Source organism: Mustelus asterias, unplaced genomic scaffold (assembly GCF_964213995.1).
Source record: "Mustelus asterias unplaced genomic scaffold, sMusAst1.hap1.1 HAP1_SCAFFOLD_326, whole genome shotgun sequence".
Taxonomy (NCBI): Eukaryota; Metazoa; Chordata; class Chondrichthyes; order Carcharhiniformes; family Triakidae; genus Mustelus; species Mustelus asterias.
Genome location: NW_027590288.1, coordinates 94,413 through 121,367, shown reverse-complemented (window position 1 = coordinate 121,367; position 26,955 = coordinate 94,413). Strand labels below are relative to the sequence as shown.

Below are 26,955 nucleotides of genomic sequence, written 5' to 3'. Positions count from 1 at the left end.
CAAGAGATCAGAGTCGGAAGGTTTTAGGGATGGTGGAGCTTGCAGAGATCAGGAGGAGCAAGGCCATGTAAGGATTGGAACAAAGGGATGAGAATTTTAAAATAGTGTTGGCGGTAGATCAGGAGCCAACGTAGATCAATGAGCACAGGAACTTTGGTTGAGCTGCGGTTTATGGAGGGTAGCCAAGGCTGCCCAGTCACGGTCCCATCCAGAGGTAACAAAGGTATGGGAGATTACTTCAGCAGCAGCTCTTCTGAAGAAGTCATATGGACTCAAACCATTGAGGTGCATTCTCTAAGTTAAGATGCGAAGTAAGGGAGGAAATTGCAGAGACTCTGGCCACAATGACTGGAGTTTTGGCTGAGCGCCAAATTCTCTGTTCTTGCTGGCAGCTGTGCTGGGGCGAATCCCCGGCGGAAACTCTATTTTCTCCTCTCCACAAATCTTGCCAGACCTGCTGAGTTTTTCCAACATTTTCTGTTTTTGTGTAAGTAGCTGCAGGTGGGTCTAGGTGGAGCAGAGACAGGTGATGTTTACAGTGGTGGAAGGAAGCAGGTTGTCCTGGTGATCAAAGAAGACGGTATTGGAAGCTCAGTTCAGATAAGGTGCCAAGTTTGCAAAGAGTCTGGTTCAGTGTGGGATCGTGGCCAGGGCAGAGGATGGAATCAATGGCTGGGGAATTACATAACTATGTGACCATTCATTGAGGGGCATAGTTAAAAGTCACCCTCACCACTGTCCTTCAGTCTGAGTCCCAAATGATTCTGCGTGTACCTATGTTATCATCCTTGTTTTCATCGCTTACCTAGGTCAAAGTTCAAAAAATAGAAGTAAGTTTTAGAGGATGCCTGTTAAACATGGGGGGGGAAAGAAAGTCTGGCTCAGCAAAGCTTGTAATGTCTCTGTAAGGTGGGGTACAGTCCTGGGAGCCAAGGACAGTAGGAGACCCAATTGCGATGTGATTTCAGTGTGTCATCTTTTCTTATTTTCATATATCCACATCTTTTGTTTATTTTTGATCTGTAAGTAAGCTGAAATGATGTCATGAACATTTACGTTCCATATGAGCAGCAAGATCTCATCTGTACAGTGGACTCTTGGGTGACAAAGTTTCCTCCATACAAAGCAAGGATTATAATCTAATTGCAAGCGTTGAAAGGGTGAGGAAATGAGTCTAAATCAAGGCTGTTATGGGAAGGAGCAAGAGTACCACAGGATGTAAAACAGAGCATCTGTTGTAATTTTATCATTTCAAGAGGACACAAGTCTTGATCTTAATAGTTCTTATCTGTCTCTTTTAATTATCCCACCCACATGAAGCGTCAGCCTATCCTTGCATACCTTCTCCACCTACACCTCTGAGGGACTGCCATAATTTGCTACAAGTGTACTTAATCCAGTTATTTTATTCGGCTATTAATATGGGCTATTGAAGTCAATACAGCCATTGAATGATACAGGCCAGAAGGAGGCCATTTTGCCTATTGTGTCTGTGCTGGCTTTTGGGTAGAACTATTCAATTAATCTGACTCTCTCCTGCTCTTTCCCCAAAGTTTAGTACGTTGTCCCATCAAGTCTATATCCAATTCACTTTTTGACTGTTACTATTGAATGGGTTTCCACCAGCCCATCAGGCAATTCATTCCAGAGAAGTCAATTAAATTAATTTGCCTCGTGCCATCTCTGATTCTCTTGCCAATCACCATCAATCTGTGACTTGCCCTTCTACAACTGGACACAGTTTCTCCTTAGCTGCTGCGTAACAAAATCATTCCTGATTTTGAACACTTTAATTAACCCCAAAGGGGAATAACCTGAGCTTCTCTCATCGCTTCATGGAACCGATTCATTTACCTTCTTAAAATACTGAATTGGTCACAATATTCCAGCCAAGGCCTCACCAATGTTTTATAAAGGCTTAAACTTACTTGCTTTTACATTCCATTCCTCTATTATAAAGCCAAGAATCCTTTTTTTTAAACAGCCTTCCTAACTTGTTCTACCACTTTTGAAGATTTGTGTGTGTTCATCCCCATATTTCTCAGTTCTCCCTTTTAAAATTGTGCCACCTTGTTCACATTGCCTTTCCCATTCTTCCTCCCATAACGTCTCACTTCACGTTTCTCTGTGTTAAATTGCATCTGTCACATGTACGTGAAAATGCTAGAATCTGTTATAAAGGATGTGTTAACTGGGCATTTTGAAAATAATGGTACGATTGAGCAGAACCAACATGGATTTATGAAAGGGAAATCATGTTTGAAAAACATGTTAAAGAGTTTTTTAAGGATGTTACTGGCAGGATAGATAAGGGAGAACCAGTGGATGTGGTGTATTTTGATTTTCAGAAGGCTTTCGATAAGGTCAAAGAACAGTACAGCACAGGAACAGGCCCTTCGGCCCATCAAGTCTGTGCCGCCACAGATGCCTCTCTAATCTAATATTTTCTTGCCTCTATGTGGTCCATGTCCCTCTATTCCCTCCCTGTTCATGTGTCGATCCAGATGCCTCTTGAACGTTGTTATAGAATCTGCTTCCACCACCGCCCCCAGCAGCGCGTTCCAGGCATTCACCACCCTCTGTGTGAAAGACTTGCCCCTCACATCTCTTTTAAACTTTCTCCCTTTCACTTTCAACCAAGTAATTGACCCTTCAACCCTGGGGAAAAGACTCTGACTATACATTCTCCCAAGCCTGTCATAACCTTGTAAACCTCTATCTGGTCCCCCCTCATCCTCCGACGCTCCAATGAAAACAATCCAAGTTTGTTCAACCTTTCTTCATAGTCCATATCCTCCAAACCAGGCAACATCCTGGTAAATCTCTTCTGCACCCTTTCCAATGCATCAACATCCTTCCGGTAGTGTGGCGACCAGAATTGTGCACAATACTCCCAAGTGCGGCCTAACCAAAGTCTAATACAGCTGCAACATGATTTTCCAATTCCTATACTCTTCCACCTTCTTCCGTCGGGAAAACGATACAAAAGTCTGATTTCACGTACCAACCGACTCAAGAACAGCTTCTTCCCTGCTGCCATCAGACTTTTGAATGGACTTACCTCGCATTAAGTTGACCTTTTTCTGCACCCTAGCTATGACTGTAACACTACACTCTACACTCCTTTTCTTTCCTATGTATGATATGCTTTGTATAGCGCACAAGAAACAATACCTTTCACTGTATACTAATTGATGCACGTCAATTGAACTCAAGACACGAGGCTTCGGTAACTGAAGGCTTTTATTGCCTAACAATGGAACTACTAGAACGTAAGTACACCATCCCAGACTGACGAGGTCCCGCCCGAGCAGGGGGTCTTATACCTCTCCCAGGAGGCGGAGCCCAACTGGGATGTGCCACAACAGTAACAACCACAGGTGTATTAATCCCACCCTAGCCCAACAACAACATTAGAACAATCCCACAGTGTGAACACCCTAGCCCAACAACAACATTAGAGCAACCCCACAGTGGGAACCAACGATGGTTCACCACATTCACCCCTCCTTTGAGAACAAAGGCCGGCGGGGTGCGAAAACAGACTAAAAAAAAAGTCAACAGATTATAAGTCCAGACGGTCTGGAGGACCGCACCGTCGTTGTGACCTCCTCAATACCGGCGGTGACACCGGAGTAGGTGCTTGCGGTGGCGTTCTCTCCAAAACAGCGTCCGGCTGTCCTCTCGCGGACTCACGGGCCGGTTGACCCTGATGAAGCGGTAGTGCAGGGGATCCCGGTACCTTCTGCGATGGCGCCGATCTCCGGGGCTCAGGCAAGCTGTGCATTGGAGTATAACTGTTATGCACTGGTCCCGGTGCTGTCCGCGCCACGTCCGGGGGAGAAATAAGGGATAAGGGATTCGTCACTGGGGGTATGGGAGCGACAGGAGTTGCTACGTCCCCTGCGGGCGCCAGGTCTCGGATCGAGACTGTGTCCTCTCGCCCGTCAGGATATGCCACATAGGCATACTGAGGGTTGGCGTGGAGGAGGTGGACCTGTTCGACCAAGGGGTCGGACTTGCGGGCCCTTACATGTCGCCGCAGAAGGACGGGTCCTGGGTACGTCAACCAGGCTGGTAAAGATATCCCCGAGGACGACTTCCGAGGGAATGAGAACATCCTCTCGTGGGGAGTAGCATTGGTTGCCGTACACAGGAGGGAGCGAATGGAGTGAAGCGCATTTGGGAGGACCTCCTGCCAATGGGAGACTGGAAGGCCTTTGGACTTCAGCGCCAATAGGACAGCCTTCCAGACTGTAGCATTCTCTCTCTCCACCTGTCCATTGCCCCTAGGGTTGTAACTCGTGGTTCTACTAGAGGCAATCCCGTATGAGAGCAGGAATTGCCTCAAGTCATTACTCATGAACGACGAGCCCCTGTCGCTATGTATATAGCTGGGGTACCCGAACAGGGTAAAAAGATCACGGAATGCCTTGATCACCGTGGCAGTCGACGTGTCCGCGCAGGGGACAACAAACGGGAACCGGGAGTACTCGTCTATTATGTTCAGAAAGTACACGTTCCGATCTGTTGAGGGAAGGGGGCCCTTAAAATCCACACTCAGCCTCTCGAAGGGGCGAGTGGCCTTGACCAAATGTGCCCGGTCAGGTCGGTAAAAGTGCGGTTTGCATTCCGCGCAAATCCGACAGCTCCTTGTCACTGACCTGACGTCCTCCACCGAGTAAGGCAGGTTGCGGGCTTTGATAAAGTGGTAGAGCCGAGTGACCCCAGGATGGCACAGGTCATTATGGAGGGCGTTCAAGCGATCCTCCTGCATAGTAGCGCATGTTACGCGCGAGAGGGCATCCGAGGGCTCATTGAGTTTCCCTGGACGATACATGATATCGTAATTATAGGTGGAGAGTTCAATTCTCCACCGCAAGATCTTGTCATTCTTGATCTTGCCCCTCTGCGTGTTGTTGAACATGAACGCCACGGACCGCTGGTCCGTGATCAGGGTGAACCGCTTCCCCGCCAGGTAATGGCGCCAGTGTCTGACGGCCTCCACAATGGCCTGGGCCTCCTTTTCCACCGCTGAATGCCGAATTTCGGGACCTTGGAGGGTGCGGGAAAAAAACGCGACGGGCCTGCCTGCCTGGTTTAGTGTGGCGGCCAGGGCGAAATCAGATGCATCGCTTTCCACCTGAAAAGGGATGGATTCGTCTACCGCGTGCATCGTGGCTTTCGCGATGTCGTGTTTCAATGCCTTGAAGGCCAATTGGGCCTCTGGCGTGAGTGGAAAAGTCGTGGACTTAATAAGCGGACGGGCTTTGTCCGCGTAGTTGGGGACCCACTGCGCATAATAGGAGAAGAAGCCTAGGCATCTCCTCAGTGCTTTTGCGCTAGTGGGCAAAGGAAGTTCAGCAAGGGGGCGCATACGGTCGGGATCAGGGCCAATGACCCCGTTTTCCACTACGTATCCCAGGATGGCTAACCGGCGCGTACGGAATACACACTTCTCCCTGTTGTAGGTCAAATTCAGGCGAGATGCAGTGCGTAAAAAGTTCTGGAGATTTGTGTCATGGTCCTGCTGATCACGGCCGCAGATGGTGACATTATCCAGGTACGGGAAGGTAGCCCGCAGCCCGTTCTGGTCCACCATTCGGTCCATAGCACGCTGGAAGACCGAGACCCCATTGGTGACACCAAATGGAACCCTAAGAAACTGATACAGACGACCATCCGCCTCAAAAGCCGTGTAGTGTCGGTCCTCTGGGCGGATGGGGAGTTGGTGGTAGGCGGACTTAAGGTCTATGGTGGAGAACACCCGGTACTGCGCAATCTGATTGACCATATCAGATATGCGCGGGAGAGGATACGCATCCAGCTGCGTATATCGATTAATGGTCTGACTGTAATCAATGACCATCCGGGGTTTGTTCCCGCTCTTAACCACCACAACCTGTGCTCTCCACGGACTAACACTGGGCTGTATGATCCCTTCTTTGAGGAGCCGCTGAACCTCAGATCTGATGAAGATCCGATCTTCAGCGCTGTAACGCCTACTTTTAGTAGCGATGGGCTTGCAGCCTGGTACCAGATTCTTGAATAAAGAGGGTGTGGTGATCTTTAATGTAGAAAGATTGCATGCGGGGCGCTTTGGACAATTTGGAGACTGCAGCTGTTCCCCTACTGTCAGCGAAGGGAGTGGCCCACCGTACTGTAGGATCACACTCTTCATGTGGACCATAAAGTTTAGTCCGAGGAGAATTGGTGCGCAAAGATGCGGCAACACAAAGGAGCCTGAATCGCTCGTAAATTGTGCCCTGCACTTTCAGAGTTACCACACAACGTCCTTGAACAGGGACAGACCGGGACCGTGATGCCATAGAGATTGTCTGTTTGGCAGGTTGAATCTGGAGTCCACACCTCTTTACAGTGTCAGGGTGAATAAAGCTCTCAGTGCTCCCGCTGTCAAACAGACAATAAATTGCACATCTTCGCGTAGTGCCCCTTTTTACCGCATTGATTACAGACCACCGCTTTAGCAGGACACTTTTGTCGTGGATGCTTGGCCATTCCGCAGAAGTAGCACCGCGGGCCGCATGGGGTTGCCGCCGTCGTCGGGTCTACATGGGAGCACGCCATAACACTGCACTTCGAGCCCGTGGGGCGAGGAGGGATTTGTGACTGCTCCTGCCACGTTGTCTCCACGTGGTCCTCCGGATACAGGACCAAGCTCTTCGAAGCCGCCTCAAGCCTTTCAGCCATTTCCATAGCTTGGGTCAGGTTGAGATTCCCCTTTTCTAGCAGCTTGAGACGGATGTACGAAGATCCTACCCCTGCCACAAACGCATCTCGGGCGAGGTCATACATGTACTGCTCTGCCGACACAGCTTTGCAGTCACAGCCCCTGGCAAGCTGCAAGAGCTCATTGGCGTAATCCTCCATGGTTTCGCCCGACTGCCGACGTCGTGTAGCGAGGAGGTAACGAGCGTGGATCTCATTGGGAGGTTTCGTGTAGCGCTTTTTTAAAAGCTCGAGGGCCCTCGGGTAAGTGGTGGCCGCACGGATCGCGAGGTAGACAGTGTCGCTTACCCTCGCATGGAGGACCCGGAGTCTGTCATCATCTGTGATGACCACTGCGGAGGCTGCCAGGTAGTCCTCAAAACACTTCAGCCAGTGGTCGAAGGTGTTAGAGGCGCCCACCGCACGTGGATCCAGTGTCAGACGCTCTGGCTTTAAGATTTGTTCCATACTCTCCTTTCCGTCGAGAGCTTAGTGTTAGGCAATAAAATTGATGCACGTCAATTGAACTCAAGACACGAGGCTTCGGTAACTGAAGGCTTTTATTGCCTAACAATGGAACTACTAGAACGTAAGTACACCATCCCAGACTGACGAGGTCCCGCCCGAGCAGGGGGTCTTATACCTCTCCCAGGAGGCGGAGCCCGACTGGGATGTGCCACAACAGTAACAACCACAGGTGTATTAATCCCACCCTAGCCCAACAACAACATTAGAACAATCCCACAGTGTGAACACCCTAGCCCAACAACAACATTAGAACAACCCCACAGTGGGAACCAACGATGGTTCACCACACTAATACGTGACAGTAATAAATAAAATAAAATCAAAGTTGGACCGGCCAACTGCAAAAACGTTCGCAAGTCCAGTCTGCTACATCAGTAATATATGTGTGTTCAACGTGCAACAGATCTTTCTATGCTTTAATTGGATTGATGGGCCATCTTTGAACACATCACATCTGAAACTTAACTCAATTAATTCTAGTTGATGTCATGGTCATCTTCAACTACAAAGGTCAAGCATCCTAGCTATAACTATAACACTGCATTCTGCACTCTCTCCTTTCCTTCTCTATGAACGGTATGCTTTGTCTGTATAGCGCGCAAGAAACAATACTTTTCACTGTGTGCTAATACATCTGACAATAATAAATCAAATCAATACTCAACGTCCTGATCGATGAAGGCCAGCATGCCATATGCCTTCTTGACCACCTTGTCCACCTGAGCTGCCACCTTCAGGGACTGTGGATCTGCATGCCTAGATCCCTCCGTATGCTAATATTTCTAAGGGCTCTACCATTTACTTTATACTTTCCTTCTGTAGTAGACCTTCCAAATCACATCACCTCACATTTGCCCGGGTTAAATTCCACCTGCCATCTTTTGGCCCAGTCTCCAGCCGATTTATATCCTGCTGTATCCTTTGACAATCCTCACTTTCTGCTACTCCCCCAATTTTTGTATCATCTGCAAATTTACTATTCAGACCACTTACACTTTCCTCCAAATTATTTATATATATTACAAACAACAGAGGTCCCAGCACTGATCCTTGTGGAACACCGCTTGTCACAGACCTCCAGTTAGAAAAGTATCCTTCCACTGCTACTCTCTGCTTTCTATGCCCAAGCTAATTTTGTATCCTACCAGCTCAACTCTGATCCCATTTGACTTCTGTATCAGCCTGCCACGAGGAACTTTATCGAAGGCATTACTAAAGTCCATGTATATAACATCCATTGCCCTGCCTTGGTCAATTTTTCTTGTCACTTCTTCAAAGAACTCAATCAGGTTTGTGAGACACGACCTCCTCTTCACAAAACCATGCTGCCTATCACCAATAAGCCTATTCTGTTTCTTCATTTTTAAAAAATCATTTATGAGATGTGGACATTGTTGCCTAGACCAGCGTTTATGCCCATCCCTAGCTGTCCTTGAGAACGTGGTGGTGATGAGCTGCCTTCTTGAATTGCTGCAGTCCCAGAGGTGTGTAGGTACATCCACAGTGCTGTTAGGGACTGAGTTCCCAGATTTTGACTGAGCGACAGATGGCAATATATTTCGAAGTCAGGATAGCGAATGACTTGGTGAGGAACTTCCAGGTGGTGGTGTTCCCAGGTATCTGCTGCCCTTGTCCTTCTAGATGGTAGTGTTTGGTAGGTGCTGCTTATTGGTCCATAAAATCTTTAATATATTCCGGAACCAATAAAATTTGCAGATGAGTTTCAGTTTAATGCCTCATCTAAAGAACAGCTTTGATATGGCATTCTCTCAGGACCTCATGAGAGTGTTAGCCTACACCAGTGAATGGTGTCCACTGTCTGCTGTCTTTACTTGAAGGCTGGGTAAAATTTCAAGTGGGTTTCTTCCGCACAGCGCTTCACTCAGGTGAGGCTGGAGAGTTGGGGCCAGAACAGAGCATCAAACTTAGCCGTTACATTTGGTATTAAAAACAGATCCAGTTGTGGGAGTGCTAAATCAGTTTTTTTATTTCCCGAACTGTTAAAACAGTTTTCTACCAAAGGGGTAGATGATTAATGCAAACAAGAATCTGCTTTGTTGAAGACTGTTTACGTTCCCTTGCAGAAGGTCACTCATCTTTGTTTTTATTTGTCTCTTTCAGTGGAAGGAACAAATTCGACGGTTGATGAAAATGTTACATCACCTATTTCAAGTACTGCTTCTGCCAATATATCTACCACGGCACGCAATATGACAGTGCCATCCACAGCGAATGTGGTAACTCTCACATCATCCTCACCCACATCAGTAAACAGGACCACATCCTCCTCACCACTGGCAATTGTAGGCACATCCACCATGTCAGCGAACGTGACCACATCCACTGTGCCAGCAAACGTGACCACATTCACTGTGCCAGCGAACGTGACCACATCCACTGTGCCAGCAAACGTGACCACATCCACTGTGCCAGCAAACGTGACCACATCCACTGTGCCAGCAAACGTGACCACATCTACTGCGCCAGCGAACGTGACCACATCCACTGTGCCAGCAAACGTGACCACATCTACTGCGCCAGCGAACGTGACCACATCTACTGCGCCAGCAAACGTGACCACATCCACTGTGCCAGCGAACATGACCGCATCCACTGTGCCAGCGAACGTGACCACATCTACTGCGCCAGCAAACGTGACCACATCCACTGTGCCAGCGAACATGACCGCATCCACTGTGCCAGCAAATGTGACCACATCTACTGCGCCAGCGAACGTGACCACATCTACTGCGCCAACGAACATGACCACATCCACTGTGCCAGCGAACGTGACCACATCTACTGCGCCAGCAAACGTGACCACATCTACTGCGCCAGCAAACGTGACCACATCCACTGCGCCAGCGAACGTGACCACATCCACCGTGCCAGCGAACATGACCACATCTACTGCGCCAGCAAACGTGACCACATCCACTGCGCCAGCAAACATGACCACATCTACTGCGCCAGCAAACGTGACCACATCCACTGCGCCAATGAACATGACCACATCCACCATGCCAGCAAACATGACCACATCCACCATGCCAGCGAACATGACCACATCCACTGTGCCAGCGAACATGACCACATCCACCATGTCAGCGAACATGACCACATCCACTGTGCCAGCGAACATGACCACATCCACCATGCCAGCGAACATGACCACATCCACTGTGCCAGCGAACATGACCACATCCACTGTGCCAGCGAACATGACCACATCCACCGTGCCAGCAAACGTGACCACATCCACTGTGCCAGCGAACATGACCACATCCACTGTGCCAGCGAACATGACCACATCCACTGTGCCAGCGAACATGACCACATCCACCGTGCCAGCAAACGTGACCACATCCACTGTGCCAGCGAACGTGACCACATCCACCGTGCCAGCGAACATGACCACATCCACCATGTCAGCGAACGCGACCACATCCACCGTGCCAGCGAACATGACCACATCCACCATGTCAGCGAACATGACCACATCCACTGTGCCAGCGAACATGACCACATCCGCTGCGCCAACGAACATGACCACATCCACTGTGCCAATGAACATGACCACATCCACCATGTCAGCGAACGCGACCACATCCACCGTGCCAGCGAACGTGACCACATTCACCGTGCCAGCGAACGCGACCACATCCACCGTGCCAGCGAACGTGACCACATCTGCTCTGCCCGTTAGCTCAAGCATGACCACACCGCTGGCAAACGTGAATACGTCCATCTTACCAGCAAATGACACCTCGGCCACACCACCAATGAACAACAGCACATCTGCATTGCCGGTGAATACCAGCACGCCTGTGCCACAGCTGAAAAGCAGCACGCCCACCCCGCTATTCACTGGTTCTGCAATAACAAGTAATGGCTCCACACTGCCCTCTACGGCAGCAACACCTGGTCTGACAACTGAAATGAATTCCACTGGAAACTTGTACTCTACAATTGGTACAAACATGACCAGTGGTATCTCCTTTACAACACAAGGAAACTTCACTACGATTGTTAATATCTCAGCCACATCGCAGCCGGTTAATACAACTGGAACGTCAAGTGGAATCTTTACCACATTTACAACCAATGAAAAGACAATAGCATCTGTCACAAACTCAAATGCAACTAAACCTCCAAATCCCTCGGCCACAACAACTAGTGTAAACATCTCAAGCACCATATTCTCAGATAATACTAGGACAACAATTAACATGACAACCAGTTCTAGTTTGATTGCTCAGTCTACTACCTCTACCCTGATGGGTTCTACAGCTGTTTCAAGTACAACCAGAACAACTTTCACCAATACAACTACAGTAACCCCCAGCACTGTGACTGTAATTTCAACATCAACTCCTTTGAAAAAATCCACTGTTTCTGAAGCGACCTTCACAACACAGGCAACCACACAAAAGCTTTCCTACACAAGCAGCACTGTTCTGAGCACTACACCATCTGGCACCACAGCAAGTAAGGAGCACGCAAGCACCATGCAGTCGAGCAGTGCCACAGTGCCAACAACCAGGAAGATCACCACCAGGGCTTCCACTGCTGTAGCAGCCCCAACATCAACCTTCAATGTAACTTTCAGAATTGTCAACAGGGTATTTAGCAGCAAGCTGAATGATAAAACCTCTTCAGAATTCAAGAACTTGAGTGATCAAGTTATCAAAGCAGTAAGTCTAATAGTGCTAACATTTAAAATGCATGTCCTAATTAGCACTTACTACATTTTCCAGCTCTCATGCATCTCCCACTTAATGGATAAAAAATATCTGTTCCCAAGAAGCTGTAATGAAGCAGACATGCCAGGAAAGTTCCCTAAATTCACTGAAGTAGCAGCAGAAGTACCAAAATGGGCTTAATGTCCATGGGATGGGGAGGGGAGAATTTGGGAAACTTTCTTAGGTCTCTGGTAATCTATGCTGAAAAGTGTTTGTGCGCGGACCAGGATCAGGCTTAGCTGCTGTTGTCCTCGAACTTGGGTCAGTTGAGGACAAAGACACTCGAACTCTTAAATTATTGTACAACAGTCTCCTTTATTTACCACATTCCCACAAAGTATCAAAACTTTGTTACACGCTAAGTATTCAACCCCTGCCTTACCTCGAACAAAGTATCAAAAGCTTCACAAAATATCCAAACACATGACTTGGAATTAGATACTACCTGTGGTGAGGGATTCAGACTCCCTCCCAATGAGCTTTGTTCCGATGTCTTCAAGTCCCAGACTCGGGTCTTGCTGCTTCTTCTGTGGTGGTTGGTCCCAGGTTACCACTGCCGATGTTTCTTTAATTCTCCTTCTTATCGAGATCCTGCGGGCACTGATATTTTCAATCACGTACTCACAAGACAGGCGCTAATGATTCACTGTCTTTTTGGTCACGAATGCGCAGGAGTCTTGTCTCTTTCAGGGGGTGGTATTTCTCTCAGGAGCACGACACGTAGGGGTTTGTCTTCAATCAAGGTATAGTCACAGTCACTGTCCAAACAGCTCCTGTGACTGTTCTTCACTGTAGACCCCTGTTGCTCCCACTTTCCTTAGCCTGATACAAAAGTTGGCTCTTTTAACATCAGGTTTTGCTGGTGTTTTTATGGATACCCATCAGGCTACACTGCTATGTTTGCTAAGTAGCTTGTCAACACTCTGTCCAGGCGCTAGAAAGGAGAGAGCCACTACATAAGTTGGCACCTTCAGGAGAAAATAGAAAGACAGGAAAATAATTCTCTGGAGAAAGTTGCCAGTAGTCAGTTTGGTTTTCAATTGGATAATTGGGGCGGCACGGTAGCACAGTGGTTAGCACTGCTGCTTCACAGCTCCAGGGTCCTGGGTTCGATTCCCGGCTCGGGTCACTGTCTGTGTGGAGTTTGCACATTCTCCTTGTGTCTGCGTGGGTTTCCTCCGGGTGCTCCGGTTTCCTCCCACAGTCCAAAGATGTGCGGGTTAGGTTGATTGGCCAGGTTAAAAATTGCCCCTTAGAGTCCTGAGATGCGTAGGGTGGAGGGATTAGCGGGTAAATATGTGGGGGTAGGGCCTGGGTGGGATTGTGGTCGGTGCAGACTCGATGGGCCGAATGGCCTCCTTCTGCACTGTAGGGTTTCTATGATTCTAATTGATTTAGCAACCAAGCAACTTTTTTGAGATCCTTTTCTCACAGTAGCGGTCTTTGAAAGAAGTCACAGATTGTGGACAGCTTTGTGCAGTGAACTGAAGCACTCTGCGCACAAGGTTTCCCAAGATTATTTCCTGTTCGCACCTTTTAGCCAGAAGTTGAAGGAGGCTTAGAGCCTGACTGGATTTAAAGGCTGATTGTGCTCTGCTCCTAAAGGTTGCATGAAGCAGACCACAGGTTAAGTGCCCTGTGTTCGGTTCTCAATCAATTGGCAGGGATTTTCCAGCCGTTCTCGCTGGCAGGATCTTCCAGTCCCACTGACGGTGAGCCCAAGCAATTGGTAGTGAAAGTAGGGAATTGGGAATTGTTGTTGGTGACAACAGGGTATGTGTGAGGGCCAGATATTTGGGATGGTTGGTGAGGTGGGAATGTCTATGGGGCACAGAAAATGGGAAATTGTTGGGACTTCATTTCCTTTTCATTGGATCATACATAATGTTTTTTTAAAATCTCTTGCAGCTGGACGATGCTTATAATTGTTCTACATGTTCACTCCGCTCATCGTACAAAGGGTCAAAGGTTGTACAATTCAGGTAAACCATTCACTTTCTGTGACAGCTCATGATGTGGGAAGAGGAACAGCTATGAGGTTCTGCATTAAAATAACACTGCAGTTTCAGTTTTGTGGTCCTGGCAAAATCTCTATCAAGAATATATCATTCTAAGTGCTAAACTATCCAAAAGTGCACAGAGCTGATTGCACTGTCAATTTTGCGAGGTCAATGAAATTGAATAATTATTTAATAAATTAAGTATCAGCAAAACATTAATCTTGTGTTGGGTCACCTTCTAGTAGAGGGGCAGGAAATGTGTCTACCAGCTCAATTTAAAGAGGTGTGGCCACTTGAAGGGAAGTAGCTCCATACCGGGGCAAATCTTGTTTCAACTTTAATAATTGCTCAGAATAAAGTTCACATTTGTCAGCCTTTAAAATAACACAGAGAATGAACCAGGCTGTGCATAAACAAGGGAAAGAAATCCAAGAGGGAATCAAATGACCTCAGTCTGATGACTGGGAAAGTGGATGAACTGCTGTGAGTAGGGTTGCTGTGTGCACTTCAGGGAACCTTCTTCAGATGACAGGAGTGTACAGTAAATGGATGCCATTAATGATGGGCTGAACTCTTGGGAACATGGCTACTCAGGAAACACTCTGTGCCCTTCTCCACAGGGAGAATGTCTTGGGTGTCTTTTGTACACAAGATGACTGTCATTTGCTTGATGGATGCATATACAGCTGACAGATTAATTTCACATATATCATTGAGGTGCATAGGAAGAACTTCCTATTAGTACAATGTGTTGACATTCGACTTGCAGGAGACGATGTAGCTATGTCACATCACATCAAGAAGGATTGCCTGGGTCACCAAACGAGGGTCCTGGGTCTTGGGGCGGCACGGTAGCACAGTGGTTAGCACTGCTGCTTCACAGCTCCAGGGTCCCGGGTTCGATTCCCGGCTCGGGTCACTGTCTGTGTGGAGTTTGCACATTCTCCTCGTGTCTGCGTGGGTTTCCTCCGGGTGCTCCGGTTTCCTCCCACAGTCCAAAGATGTGCGGGTTAGGTTGATTGGCCAGGTTAAAAATTGCCCCTTAGAGTCCTGAGATGCGTAGGTTAGAGGGATTAGCAGGTAAATATGTGGGGGTAGGGCCTGGGTGGGATTGTGGTCGGTGCAGACTCGATGGGCCGAATGGCCTCCTTCTGCACTGTAGGGTTTCTATGATTTCTATGAAGAACAGATACATGCCATAATACATCAGATAGAGTCGTACCTGTCTTTCTTGTCCCCTCAAGATCAGCTGTTGGAACCCCCATCCCTCTGCCCACCCCCCCCCGCCCCTGGCCAAACACCATCCTGTCCAACTTGGTTTCTACAAGTGAAATTGCAGCGAGCAGTGGGGTCTGTTTTCTATGGTTTGCAGTGACTCCTGATAGAATATTTTTGGATGTCGAATGATGATTGGTTGCAGCTCACTTGTGTTGTTGCAGTCAGTCAAAGGTCCTACCATCAGTTATTGAATTATCATGACAATTTATCACAGTAAGAATGTCTTCAGAGAGGAGTGAGATGGGATGAGAAGAAATAGCAGGCAGGTGCTTTTGTTTACTTGAAATCTATTGTATTCTTAGAATGCCTACAGTACAGAAGGAGGCCTTTCGGCCCATCGAACCTACCCCAACAACAATCCCATCCAGGCCCTATCCCCATAACCCTACGTATTTACTTTGCTAGTCTTCCTGACACTAAGGGGCAATTTAACATGGCCAATTCACCTAACCTGCACATCTTTGGAGTGTGGGAGGAAACTGGAGCACCCGGAGGAAACCCATGCAGACACAAGGAGAACGTGCAGACTCCACACAGACAGTCACCCAAGGCCAGAATTGAACCCGGGTCCCTGGCGCAGCAGTGCTAACGTGGCTTTTGTTTTCAAGATGAAAGCAGGTTCTAAGGTTTGAGATAACTGAACTTCACCCCATTTTCGGATTAGAATTTCTGTCGAAGCAATATGAAACTCCTCTATCTTTGGTACATTTGCTGAAGAAAAAGCTTTTGTTAAGGGATAGGATTGTTACTGCAGTCATTGGCCTCTTGCTGATAGGCCTCTGTCCAAAGGTGCTAATTGTTGTGCTTTGCCTGTCCCCCTGACAGAGATCAACTCACTCTAGGTCCCACATGGCAGACTGGTCAAAAAACTAAAAGCCCATGGGACACAGGGTAATGTGGCAAACTGGATCCAAAGTTGGAAACAAATGGTAACTTTCAATGGCTGCCCTTGTGAATAGAAAACTGTTTCAAGTGGTGTTCCGCAGGGATCGGCGCTGGGACTCCTGCTGTTTTATATATTCACGATTTGGTCTTGAACATGGGGACATTTGCAGATGACAGAAAATTTGGCCATGTAGTGGATAGTGTAGAGGATATCTGTGTGTTCCAAAATTATATCGATGGATTGGTGGATGGACTGGAAAGTGGTAGATGGAGTTTAATCTTGATAAATGTGAGGTAATGCTTTTAGGGAAGTCAAACGGTAAAAGGGAATACACAGTAAACAGGAATATACAGGGGTAGATGAAGTGAGAGATCTTGGCTTGCAAGTATACAGGTCCCTAAAGGTAGCAGTACAGGTAGATAGGTCATAAAGGAGACATATAAAATACTCTTCTTAATTTACAAGGGTATAGAATACAAAATTAGGGATATAATGATGAAATTGTATATGATATTGGTGAGGCCTCAACTGGTGTATTTTGTGCAGTTCTTTTCACCACATTACAGGAAGGATGTAATTGCTGTGGAGAGAGAGCAGAGAAGATTTACTAGATTGTTTCTCGGGCTGGAGACTTGTGGCCAGAAGGAGAGATTGGAGAGGTGGGGTTGTTTTCCTTGGAACAGAGGGGGTGACATGATTGAGGTATACAAAATTGTAAGGGGTAGAGATAGCGTAGACAGGAGGAACCTGTTTCCCTTGGCAGAGAGTTCAAAAACCAGGGGTCATAGATTGAAGCTAAGTGGCAGAAGAATCAGAGGGGACACGAGGAAAAACTTTTTTATGCAAAGCGTGGTGAGTGTCTGGTATTTGCTGCCTCAGTTGGTGTTTTTTAAACTTGTTTAAAAAGTATCTGGATCTGCACGTTAAGTGCTGTAAGTTGCAGGGCTATGGTCTGGGTCCAGGGATATAGGATTGGAAAGGATACCTAGGTGTCTTTGGGTCAGCATGGACAAGATGGGCCGAGTGCCCCCTTCTGTGCTGTATCATATCTTGGTTCTAACTCAGCATAGATCAGAGATCACAACAGGGGTTTTTCTGGTCATTTAACATTGTGCCCAATGCCTTTGAAGCAGTTTCACAATCATTGATTTGTGAAAGTTTTTTTGTTTTGTTTTTTAAGTCAGGGGTCAGTCGTCACTCAAGCTCGATCTACCTTCAAGACGGACAGCAGTACAAACAAGGAAAAAGTTAAGGAACAGTTTAAAAAAGCCATGAAGAATGATACAATCAACACTCTGATGGTCGCAGATGTAAAAGGTAGTGCTATTTGCTCATGTTTAGCAAGGCAGGTGCAAACGATCGGGATAACACTGGTGTAGAAAGGCTCATTCCTTACTGGAGCTAGTGATTGACTAGTGTTGTTTTGTGATAGGTCGAAAAGTGAAGTTGCAGAAATGTGAATTTCTTAACTCTCCTCCAACCTCTCAAAAAGCTTCATGGATTAGGCTCCCACATGAATAGTAGTCAGCTGGACAAGGGACTCATAGAAACATAGAAACTAGAAGCAGGAGTAGGTCATTTGGCCCTCCGAGCCTGCTCCGCCATTCATTTTGATCACGGCTGATCATCGAATTCAATATCCTGATCCTCCCATGTCCCTCGATCCCTTTAGCCCCAAGAGCGATATCTAATTTCTTCTTGAAATCAGACAATGTTTTGGCCTCAACTACTTTCTGTGGGAGTGAATTCCACACATTCACCACCCTCTGGTAAAGAAATGTCTCCTCACCTCCATTCTAAAAGGTTTAACCCTTATCCTCAAACTATAACCTCTAGTTCTGTACTCACCCCACCATCGGTTATATTCTTTCTGAATCTACCCTGTTTAACCCAGTTAGAATTTTATAAGTTTCTATGAGATCCCCTCTCACTCTTCTAAACTCTAGTGAATATAATCCTAACCGACTTAGTCTCTCCCTCATATGACAGAGCTGCCATCCCAGGAATCAGCCTGGTAAACCTTCGCTGCGCTCCCTCTATAGCAAGGACATCCTTCCTGAGATAAGGACACCAAAACTGCACACAATACTCCAGGTGTGGCCTCACCAACGCCCTGTACAATTGCAGCAAAACATCCCTATCCCTGTACTCAAATCCTCTCGCTATGAAGGCCAGCATACCATTTGCCTTCTTCACTGCCTGCTGTCCCTGCGCGCCTACTTTCAGTGACTGATGCCTGAGGACACCAAGGACTCACTGAGTATCCGCCTCTCTCAATTTACACCCAATTTACACTCACTCGAGTAGCAATCATTTATAGAACAGCATAGGGACTTATTCAGGAAAGAAGCAATGAACAAGGAGTAGTATTTGCAGGATGGGGATTGTGAAAGGGATAAATGAGGGCAGAACAGAAATAAAGTTTGGGAGACCAAGATTATGATTTCTTTAACTAGAGACCTATTGACTTGTGGAGCATGTGAAGTATTCAACAGGGATCATATTGAATCATGATTTATCAGGAAATAGGATGTATAGCAAGAAAAAATGAAGCCCCATTTGAGTCTCTGAAATAGGGTGTGATTGGCTGCATGACCATATTTTCATATTCTGCTCATTCTATAGAATGAAAATTAAATGTGAGAGTAAAGACACTTTCTCTATATTTATTTTAACTTGTTTGTTTAGTGAATGAGATAACATCCGTTACCAGTACACCAACAACCTCACAGGCTCCTCTTGTACCCGGCTGGGGCATTGCTCTTCTGGTTCTTGTCTGCATCATCCTCCTGATCATCATCATCATCTTCCTCCTCATTGTAAGTCTTTGATGGTTTTAGTGTGTCACCTGTTACACTGACAATCCTCTCTTCCAGCATCAACCTTCTCCTCCCGCCCATAATGTAAAGCCCCGGGTAATGAGAAAGGGTTTCCAGTGCCTCCTGCATATCTCCTTCATGGGGACCCTGTACCAGCAAGATCTGTGGTCAGGGTAGTGCCATCATCGAATTCCTGAGGAGCACGCAGGAGTTGGTAGAAATGGTTTGGCCTCCAAACGCCAAACTTTGGTCTCTTTCTCTTCTTGCTTGACCTTGCTCACTGCAGCAAGAGGGAAACTGAACTAGGAACAAATCCAGTCCAACACTTTATAAGGAATGAAACATGAACCTGGCAATTCAGGTCAAATTGAATTTCAACAATATGTAGATTCTGAGCACTTTTTTGTGTTCGTAAGGCTTGATGCCTCCTCAAGACTGGTATGTGGGCTGAATGGTTAGGAATTGAATTCCAAAAATTTGATCTAAGATTTGTCTGCAAGATCTTCTGCAGGCTTTATTTTAAGAGAAGCCTTTGTAGGACTGTGGTGAACCATAGATGGTTATCACTATGGGTACTTGTACATATGTTACTCTTGTTACTGTTGGGGTTAGGGTTTGGGTGTTCCACCTGTTATTATTGTTTATGTGGTACACTCCGTTTGGCTCCGCCTTCTTACAGGAGATTTTACGACCTATCATTATCATGGTTAAGTGCCCGTCAGTTGACTGTTAAAGATCATCTTTATTTATTACTTGTTTTTAAAATTATCGATTTATTGCTTTGACTATTATTTTGCTCAGCGAGCTATCTGTTTTCATACTTCAACTTCTTTTTTGAAAGTAGCACAGTGGTTAGCACAGTGGTTAGCACTGCTGCTTCACAGCTCCAGGGACCTGGGTTCGATTCCCGGCTCGGGTCACTGTCTGTGTGGAGTTTGCACATTCTCCTCGTGTCTGCGTGGGTTTCCTCCGGGTGCTCCGGTTTCCTCCCACAGTCCAAAGATGTGCGGGTTAGGTTGATTGGCCATGTTAAAATTGCCCCTTAGTGTCCTGAGATGTGTAGGTTAGAGGGATTAGTGGGTGGAATATGTAGGGATATGGGAGTAGGATCTGGGTGGGATTGTGGTTGGTGCAGACTCGATGGGCCGAATGGCCTCTTTCTGTACTGTAGGGTTTCTATGATTTCTATATAAAGGTCACTGCTACTTCCTAGTAGCCCTTAGTCTGGGATAGTATTGTTAAGTAGTGTGCTCCAATCTTGTTGTGAATAAAAGCCTTTATTCCCGGGTATGTCCTAGCCTCCCGTGTGAATCAATCGTGCATCAAGGACTGTGTCCTAAACTCTAACAGTTTGTGTTATGTGATCTATATCCCTGGGGCAGAGGGGTTGACCTTGTGGAATCCAATCACATATTTTGCCATTTCAAGATTTCGTGTGATTTTAAAAAAATTATAAGTAAGCATTTGTCCACTTCTTTCTTGACTATTAACATCCTTGTTTTGTTTGGTAGAACGAACTAATTTTTCATTTTACTACCATTACCACATCCCCTCCCTCCAAATAACACTCTTTCTAGATAATCTACCTATGCCGTCGTAGAAGCAGTCGGCAGCTGGAATTGTTTGGTTCGCGAGGATCATACTACCCAATGGCAGATCGGAATGATTACCCGCAGTACACAACTCATAGCAGGTTCACATCACCGAACGGGAAGCAGAATCCCTACAACCAGGTAGGATAATTAATGTGAAGGAAAAACATGATGTAATCCTTGAGCTGGGGGAGACTGTGTCTGAATTTTTGTAAAGATGGAGAGGGTCTCCGGCTCAGCCAAAATAGTGCCGGGCCACCAATTCCTGCCCCCGAATCCAACACCCACCATTTTTGCCTGCTGGGGGTGTGAGGTGTGGTGATGGGAACACATTGCACTTTGCACACTTGTGGTTCACTAAGGCAGCTTCACATGTTAGAGCGCAGCAGCCTTCAAATATACCCAGTGTTTGCTAGTGGGATGTCCAAAATACGATTTGTGGGCTTTACGCTTTTCAGAAGAAGCTGCTGGAGTTACTTGGAGAGGTAGGGTACTCTTTTGGAGAGATATAGGGATGTTTGACAGGTCAGGTGCTGCTTGGGAAAGACCAAGTGCACTTTGGGATTGTTTAAAGATATGAATATATGTAAAAAGTGCATAAATTCATTTGAACTCTCAAGCCGTTAGGGGAATTGTCAACTGTAAAGACATTTAAATCTGGTCCTTAACTTTTTTCAGTTTAAAAGAGAGCAGTCCTTGCAATTCCACTCTGTTGTAGAATCGTAGAACGCCTACAGTGCATAACAGGCAATTCGGCCCATCGAGTCTGCACTACTCTCTGATAGAGTATCTTACCCAGGGCCCCTCCCTATCCCCATAACCCTGCACATTCAGCACGGCCAATCCACCTAACCTGCACATCTTTGCACTGTGGGAGGAAACCGGAGCACCCGGAGGAAACCCACGCAGACACGGGGAGAACGCGCAGACTCCAGTCCCTGATTGCTGTGAGGCAGCAGTGCTAACCACTGTGCCCACCCTTATGTTGACACAAGGCACGGGGTTATCAGTAGAAAATAAGTGCCGCACGATTGATTTTACGACCTATCATTATCATGGTTAAGTGCCCGTCAGTTGACTGTTAAAGATCATCTTTATTTATTACTTCTTTTTAAAATTATCGATTTATTGCTTTGACTATTATTTTGCTCAGCGAGCTATCTGTTTTCATACTTCAACTTCTTTTTTGAAATTGATGTTTTACCATTGTGCCAAACAATATCTATCTGTAATTTACTCATCCACCCCTTGAGTGAGAAAAAAAATGCAATGCAGCAAAAGGATTGGACAGACCCGTTATAAAGTCTTTGATGTGGGGCTATGAGTACAAATGTTTGATTTTATAAAGGATGAAATCTTTTTATACAAGGTTGAGCACTTGAAGGAATATAAATGTGGTGAGTGGGTTTTTATGAATGAGAGTGTTTTGAAGCTATCAATAGACATTTAGAACTTTATTTTATTTCATCTCAACATGTTTTATTGTTTTTTTAGCACCAAATTCCCGGTCTTTCACGCAGTCTGTCTCTGCACCTGGCAGCCCCTACAGTTGCCTCAAACTCTTTCTGGGACAGCAGGCCTGACTCTTAAAACCTGCCCCCCAACATCTTCCCTCCCACCTTCAGGCTTTGACGTTGGAAAACAATGACAGGACATTCTTGACATTGATTAAAATTCTGTGATGGGTGGAAGCTGCAAAGTTGGTCTAGAAGCAAATAATATGATTGGCAACAGGGAAGATGTGACTCGATGCAGTTTTCAAAAAGCAGTTGTGAAATATTCCTAAACAAAAGTCTTAGTTCAAAGTTAATTTGAAAATTCTTGAAAAAAGAGTACAATTGAAATTTTGTTCTGACACGGTCGGAGTGTCAGAGAAGCTGGCTGAGTTTTCCCCTTTTTTCTAACCCACAATTTCTATGCCCGATGAAAGCTTCACTTTTGCTGTCCTAACCTGCAACCTTCCTGATCTATATGACTCAATCCTTCAGCACTTAACCTCATAGCCATTGTGGGAGCAACCTGTGGAATGTTCAATGAGACACACCCTGGACAGTAGAATGTAGCTCTGTGATGGAGGGGCAGACACTGATAACCTGTGCTCTGAGTTGCTGTAGAAGTATTTTCAAAGAGTCTCCCACATGCAGGTATTCTGAACTTAGCTGGATAGATTCAGTGAGGAGTGGCTACCCACACTATCAACAAGAGAATTAAAGGTGAAACACAATTAAATATCTATGCTCTGAAATCTATTCACTGACTGGACTCCCAGGGGAGAATTTGGTGCATCGAGATTTCTTGTGGAGATAAGTCTGCCCCGATAATAGTGTCTCAGGTAGGTAATTATATCTGTACCACGATGAGGATGTCACTGGGAGATAACTGTTGGCACTGTGCTTCAGGGGAATGCCAATGTGTAACAAACTTTTCTCTTGTGGATCAAGTTTAAAACTGGTCAGGGGATGAGGATGGTGTGGTAAAAGCAATAACCAAATGAGCAAATATCAAATTTTTATTAAAAATCTGGGAATTTAGAAGCTGCTGGCAAGGGCAGCATTGATTTCTCATCCCTAGTTGTCCTTGGTAAGGTGGTGTGGAGCCACAATGTTTAGTAACCAGAAATCTATTGATTTCTATCTTAAACAAGCCCCTCTGGGGTAGAGAATATCAATGATTCACCACACTCTGAGTGAAGAAATTCCTCCTTATCTCAGTCGACTGCGCCTTGTTCTGAGACGTATGTGCCTTGGTTCTAGATTCACAAACCAGGGGAAACATCCCATCCTCACGCCCTGTCATGCTGTCACGCCCTGTAAGAAGTTTGCAAGTTTCAATGACATCACAAAAAAAACAGTAAGTGCTGGAGAAACTCAGCCGGTCAGACAGCATCTGTGGAGGGAGAGAATAGAACCAGCATTTTGAGTCAAGATGACCCTTTGTCAGTCTGGTCATCCTGACTCGAAACATTGGCTCCATTCTCTCTCCACAGAGGCTGTCAAACCTGCTGAGTTTCTCCAGCATTTTCTGTTTTTGTTTCAGATTCCAGCATCCGCAGTATTTTGCCTTTAGCTTCAATAAGATCACCTTTGATCCTTTGAAATTCTACAAGAATACAGGCCACGTTTTCTCAATCTCTCCCCATAAAACAATCCCATTATCCCTGGTGAGCTTCCATTGCGCTCCCTCTATGGCCAGTATGTCCTTCCTTAGGCAAGGAGTACAAACCTGTGCACAACGCTTCAGGTATGGTCTCACCTAGGCTCTATACATTTTCAGCAAGACATCTTTATCCCTGCACTCAAATCCCCTTGCACTGACGGCCAATATACCGACTGCCTTCCTAATTGCTTGCTGCACCTGCATGCTAGCTTTTAGTGACTCATGAGCAAGGACACTCATGTCCCTTTGGACATCAATACTTCCCAACGTCTCACCATTTAAGAAATACTCTTGCTTTTCTACCAAAGTGGGTAGCTTCACATGTATTCACATTATATTCCATCTGCCATGCTCTTGCCCATTCACTTAGTCTGTCTAAACATCCTTGAAGTCTCCTTGCATCTTCCTCACAACTTATGTTCCCACCTAGTTTTGTGTCATCAACAAATTTGGAAAGAATACATTTGGTCCTCACATCTAAATTATTTATAATCGTGAACAGCTATGGCACCAGAACTGATCCTTGCAGTACCCCACTAGCTAGGGCATGTCATCCTGAAAATGACCAATTTATTCCTACTCTCTGTTTTCTGTCTGTTAACCAATTCTCAATCCATATCAGGAAATTACTCCCAATCCCATCGATTCTTATTTACTAACATCCAACTTTGATAAGGTGGGACCTTATCAAAAGCTCCTGAAAATCCAAGAACACCACATCCACTCATTCTCTTTTATGCTATCAGTAACACACACAAAAAACTCCAAACAGATTTGGCAAATATGATTTCCCTTTCATAAATCCATGTTAACTTTGTCCAATCATATCATTATTTTCTAATACCACAGTTATCACATGCTTTAAAATAGACTCTTAACATTTTCCCCACCACTGATGTTAAACTGACAAGTCTGTAGTTTTCTTTTTTTTATCTCCCCTTGCTTTTTAAATTGATTGATAAATCATAGAATCATAGAATCCCTACAGTGCAGAAGGAGGCCATTCGGCCCATCGAGTCTGCACCGACCACAATCCCACCCAGGCCCTACCCCCACATATTTACCCACTAATCCCTCTAACCTACGCATCTCAGGACTCTAAGGGACAATTTTTAACCTGGCCAATCAACCTAACCCGCACATCTTTGGACTGTGGGTGGAAACCGGAGCACCCGGAGGAAACCCACGCAGACACGAGGAGAATGTGCAAACTCCACACAGACAGTGACCCGAGCCGGGAATCGAACCCGGGACCCTGGAGCTGTGAAGCAGCAGTGCTAACCACTGTGCTACCGTGCCGTGTCAAATTAAATCAAATAGCGTGGTTGCATGTACCACTTTCCAGTTTGTGGGCACCTTTCCAAAGTGTGTAGAATTTTGGAAGATAAGACCATAAGATATTGGAGCAGAATTAGACCACTCGGCCCATCGAGTCTGCTCTGCCATTCAATCATGGCTGATATGATTCTCATCCCCATTCTCCTGCCTTTTCCCCGTAACCCTTGATCCCCTTATTGATCAAGAACCTACCTATCTCCATCTTAAAGACACTCAATGATCTGGCCTCCACAGCCCTCTGTGGCAATGAGTTCCACAGATTCACCACCCTCTGGCTGAAGAAATTCTCCCTGATCTCAGTTTTAAAGGAGCATCCCTTCACTCTGAGATTGTGCTCTCGAGTTCCAGTCGCCCCCACTAGTTGAAACATCCTTTCCACGTCCACTCTATCGAGGCCTCTCAGCATTCTGTAAGTTTTAATTAGATCCCCCTTCATCCTTCTAAACTCCATCAAGTGTAGACCCAGACTACTCAACCACTCCTCATATAACAAACCCTTAAATCCTGGGATCATTCTGTGAGCCTCCTCTGGATCATCTCTAAAGCCAGCACATTCTTCCTTAGATCTGGGGCCCAAAAGTGCTCACAATATTCCAAATGGGGTCTGACCAGAACCTTATACAGCCTCAGCAGTACATCCCTGCTCTTGGATTCTAGCCCTTTAGAAATGAGTGCTAACATTGAATTTGCCTTCCTAACTGCCAATTGAACCTGCATGTTGTTAACCTTAAGAGAGTCCTGAACCAGGACTCCCAAGTCCCTTTGTGCATCAGATTGCCCAAGCTTTTCTCTATTAGAAATAGTCTATGCCTCTATTCTTCCTACCAAAGTGCATAACCTCATTGTATTCCATCTGCCACTTCTTTGCCCACTCTCCTAGCCTGTCCAAGTCATTCTCTAGCCTTCCCACTTCCTCAACACTATCTGTTCCCTCTACATATCTTTGCCTCATCTGCAAATTTAGCAACCATGCCTTCAGTTTCATCTTCCAGATCATTAATGTATTTAGTGAAACATTGTGAACCAACACTGACCCCTGTGGAACACCACTAGTCACTGGCTGCCATCTTGAAAAGGAGGCCCTTATCCCCACTCTCTGCTTTCTGTCTGTCAGCCAATCTTCTATCCATGCCAGTACCTCGCCTCTAACACCATCGACGCTTAGCTTATTTAGCAGCCTCCTGTAAAGCACCTTGTCAAAGACTTCCTGGAAATCCAAATAAATCACGTCCACTGGCTCTCCTTTGTCTAACTTCTTTGTTACCTCCTCAAAGAATTCTAACAAATTTGTCAGACATGACTTCCCTTTGACAAAGCCGTGTTGACTCCGCAATTTCATCCTGAATAATGGACTCCAAGGTCTTACCCACGACCGAGGTCAGGCTAACTGGCCTATAATTTCCCATCTTCTGCCTCCCTCCCTTCTTAAACAGGGTGGTACATTAACTTCCTTCCAGTCCTCTGGGGCCTTCCCTGACCCCAGTGATTCCTGAAAGATCACCACCAATGCCTCCACAATTTCCTCAGCTATCTCTTTTAGAACCCTGGGGTGTAGTCCATCCGGTCAGGGTGATTTATCCACCTTCAGACCTTCCAGCTTCCCTCGCTTCTCCTTAGTGATGGCCACTATATTTACCTCTGTCCCCTAGCTCTCTTGAAGTTCTGGCATTTCACAGTGTCTTCCACCATGCAGACTGATAGAGTACTCATTCAGTTCCTCTGCCATTTCTTTATCCCCCATTACTACTTCTCCTGCCTCATTTTCCAGCAGTCCAATGTCCATTCTTGTCTCTCTCTTACCTTTTATATATCTAAAAAAACTCTTGCAATCTTCTTTTATATTACTAGCTAACTTACCCTCATATTTCATCTTCTCCACCCTTATTG

At 46.1% G+C, this 26,955-nt stretch overlaps 1 protein-coding gene across 1 annotated transcript in view; it reads left to right on the top strand.

Moving 5' to 3' along the window:
• LOC144486375 (uncharacterized) overlaps window positions 1-26,955 on the top strand; it is a 54,131-nt gene that overhangs the window by 12,661 nt on the left and 14,515 nt on the right. Inside the window, exons 3-7 of the mRNA XM_078204410.1 lie at window positions 9,379-11,951; window positions 13,908-13,981; window positions 17,344-17,480; window positions 18,852-18,982; window positions 20,560-20,715. Of these exons, the coding sequence (XP_078060536.1) occupies window positions 9,379-11,951; window positions 13,908-13,981; window positions 17,344-17,480; window positions 18,852-18,982; window positions 20,560-20,715 (3,071 nt within the window). The remainder of the gene's footprint in view (window positions 1-9,378; window positions 11,952-13,907; window positions 13,982-17,343; window positions 17,481-18,851; window positions 18,983-20,559; window positions 20,716-26,955) is intronic.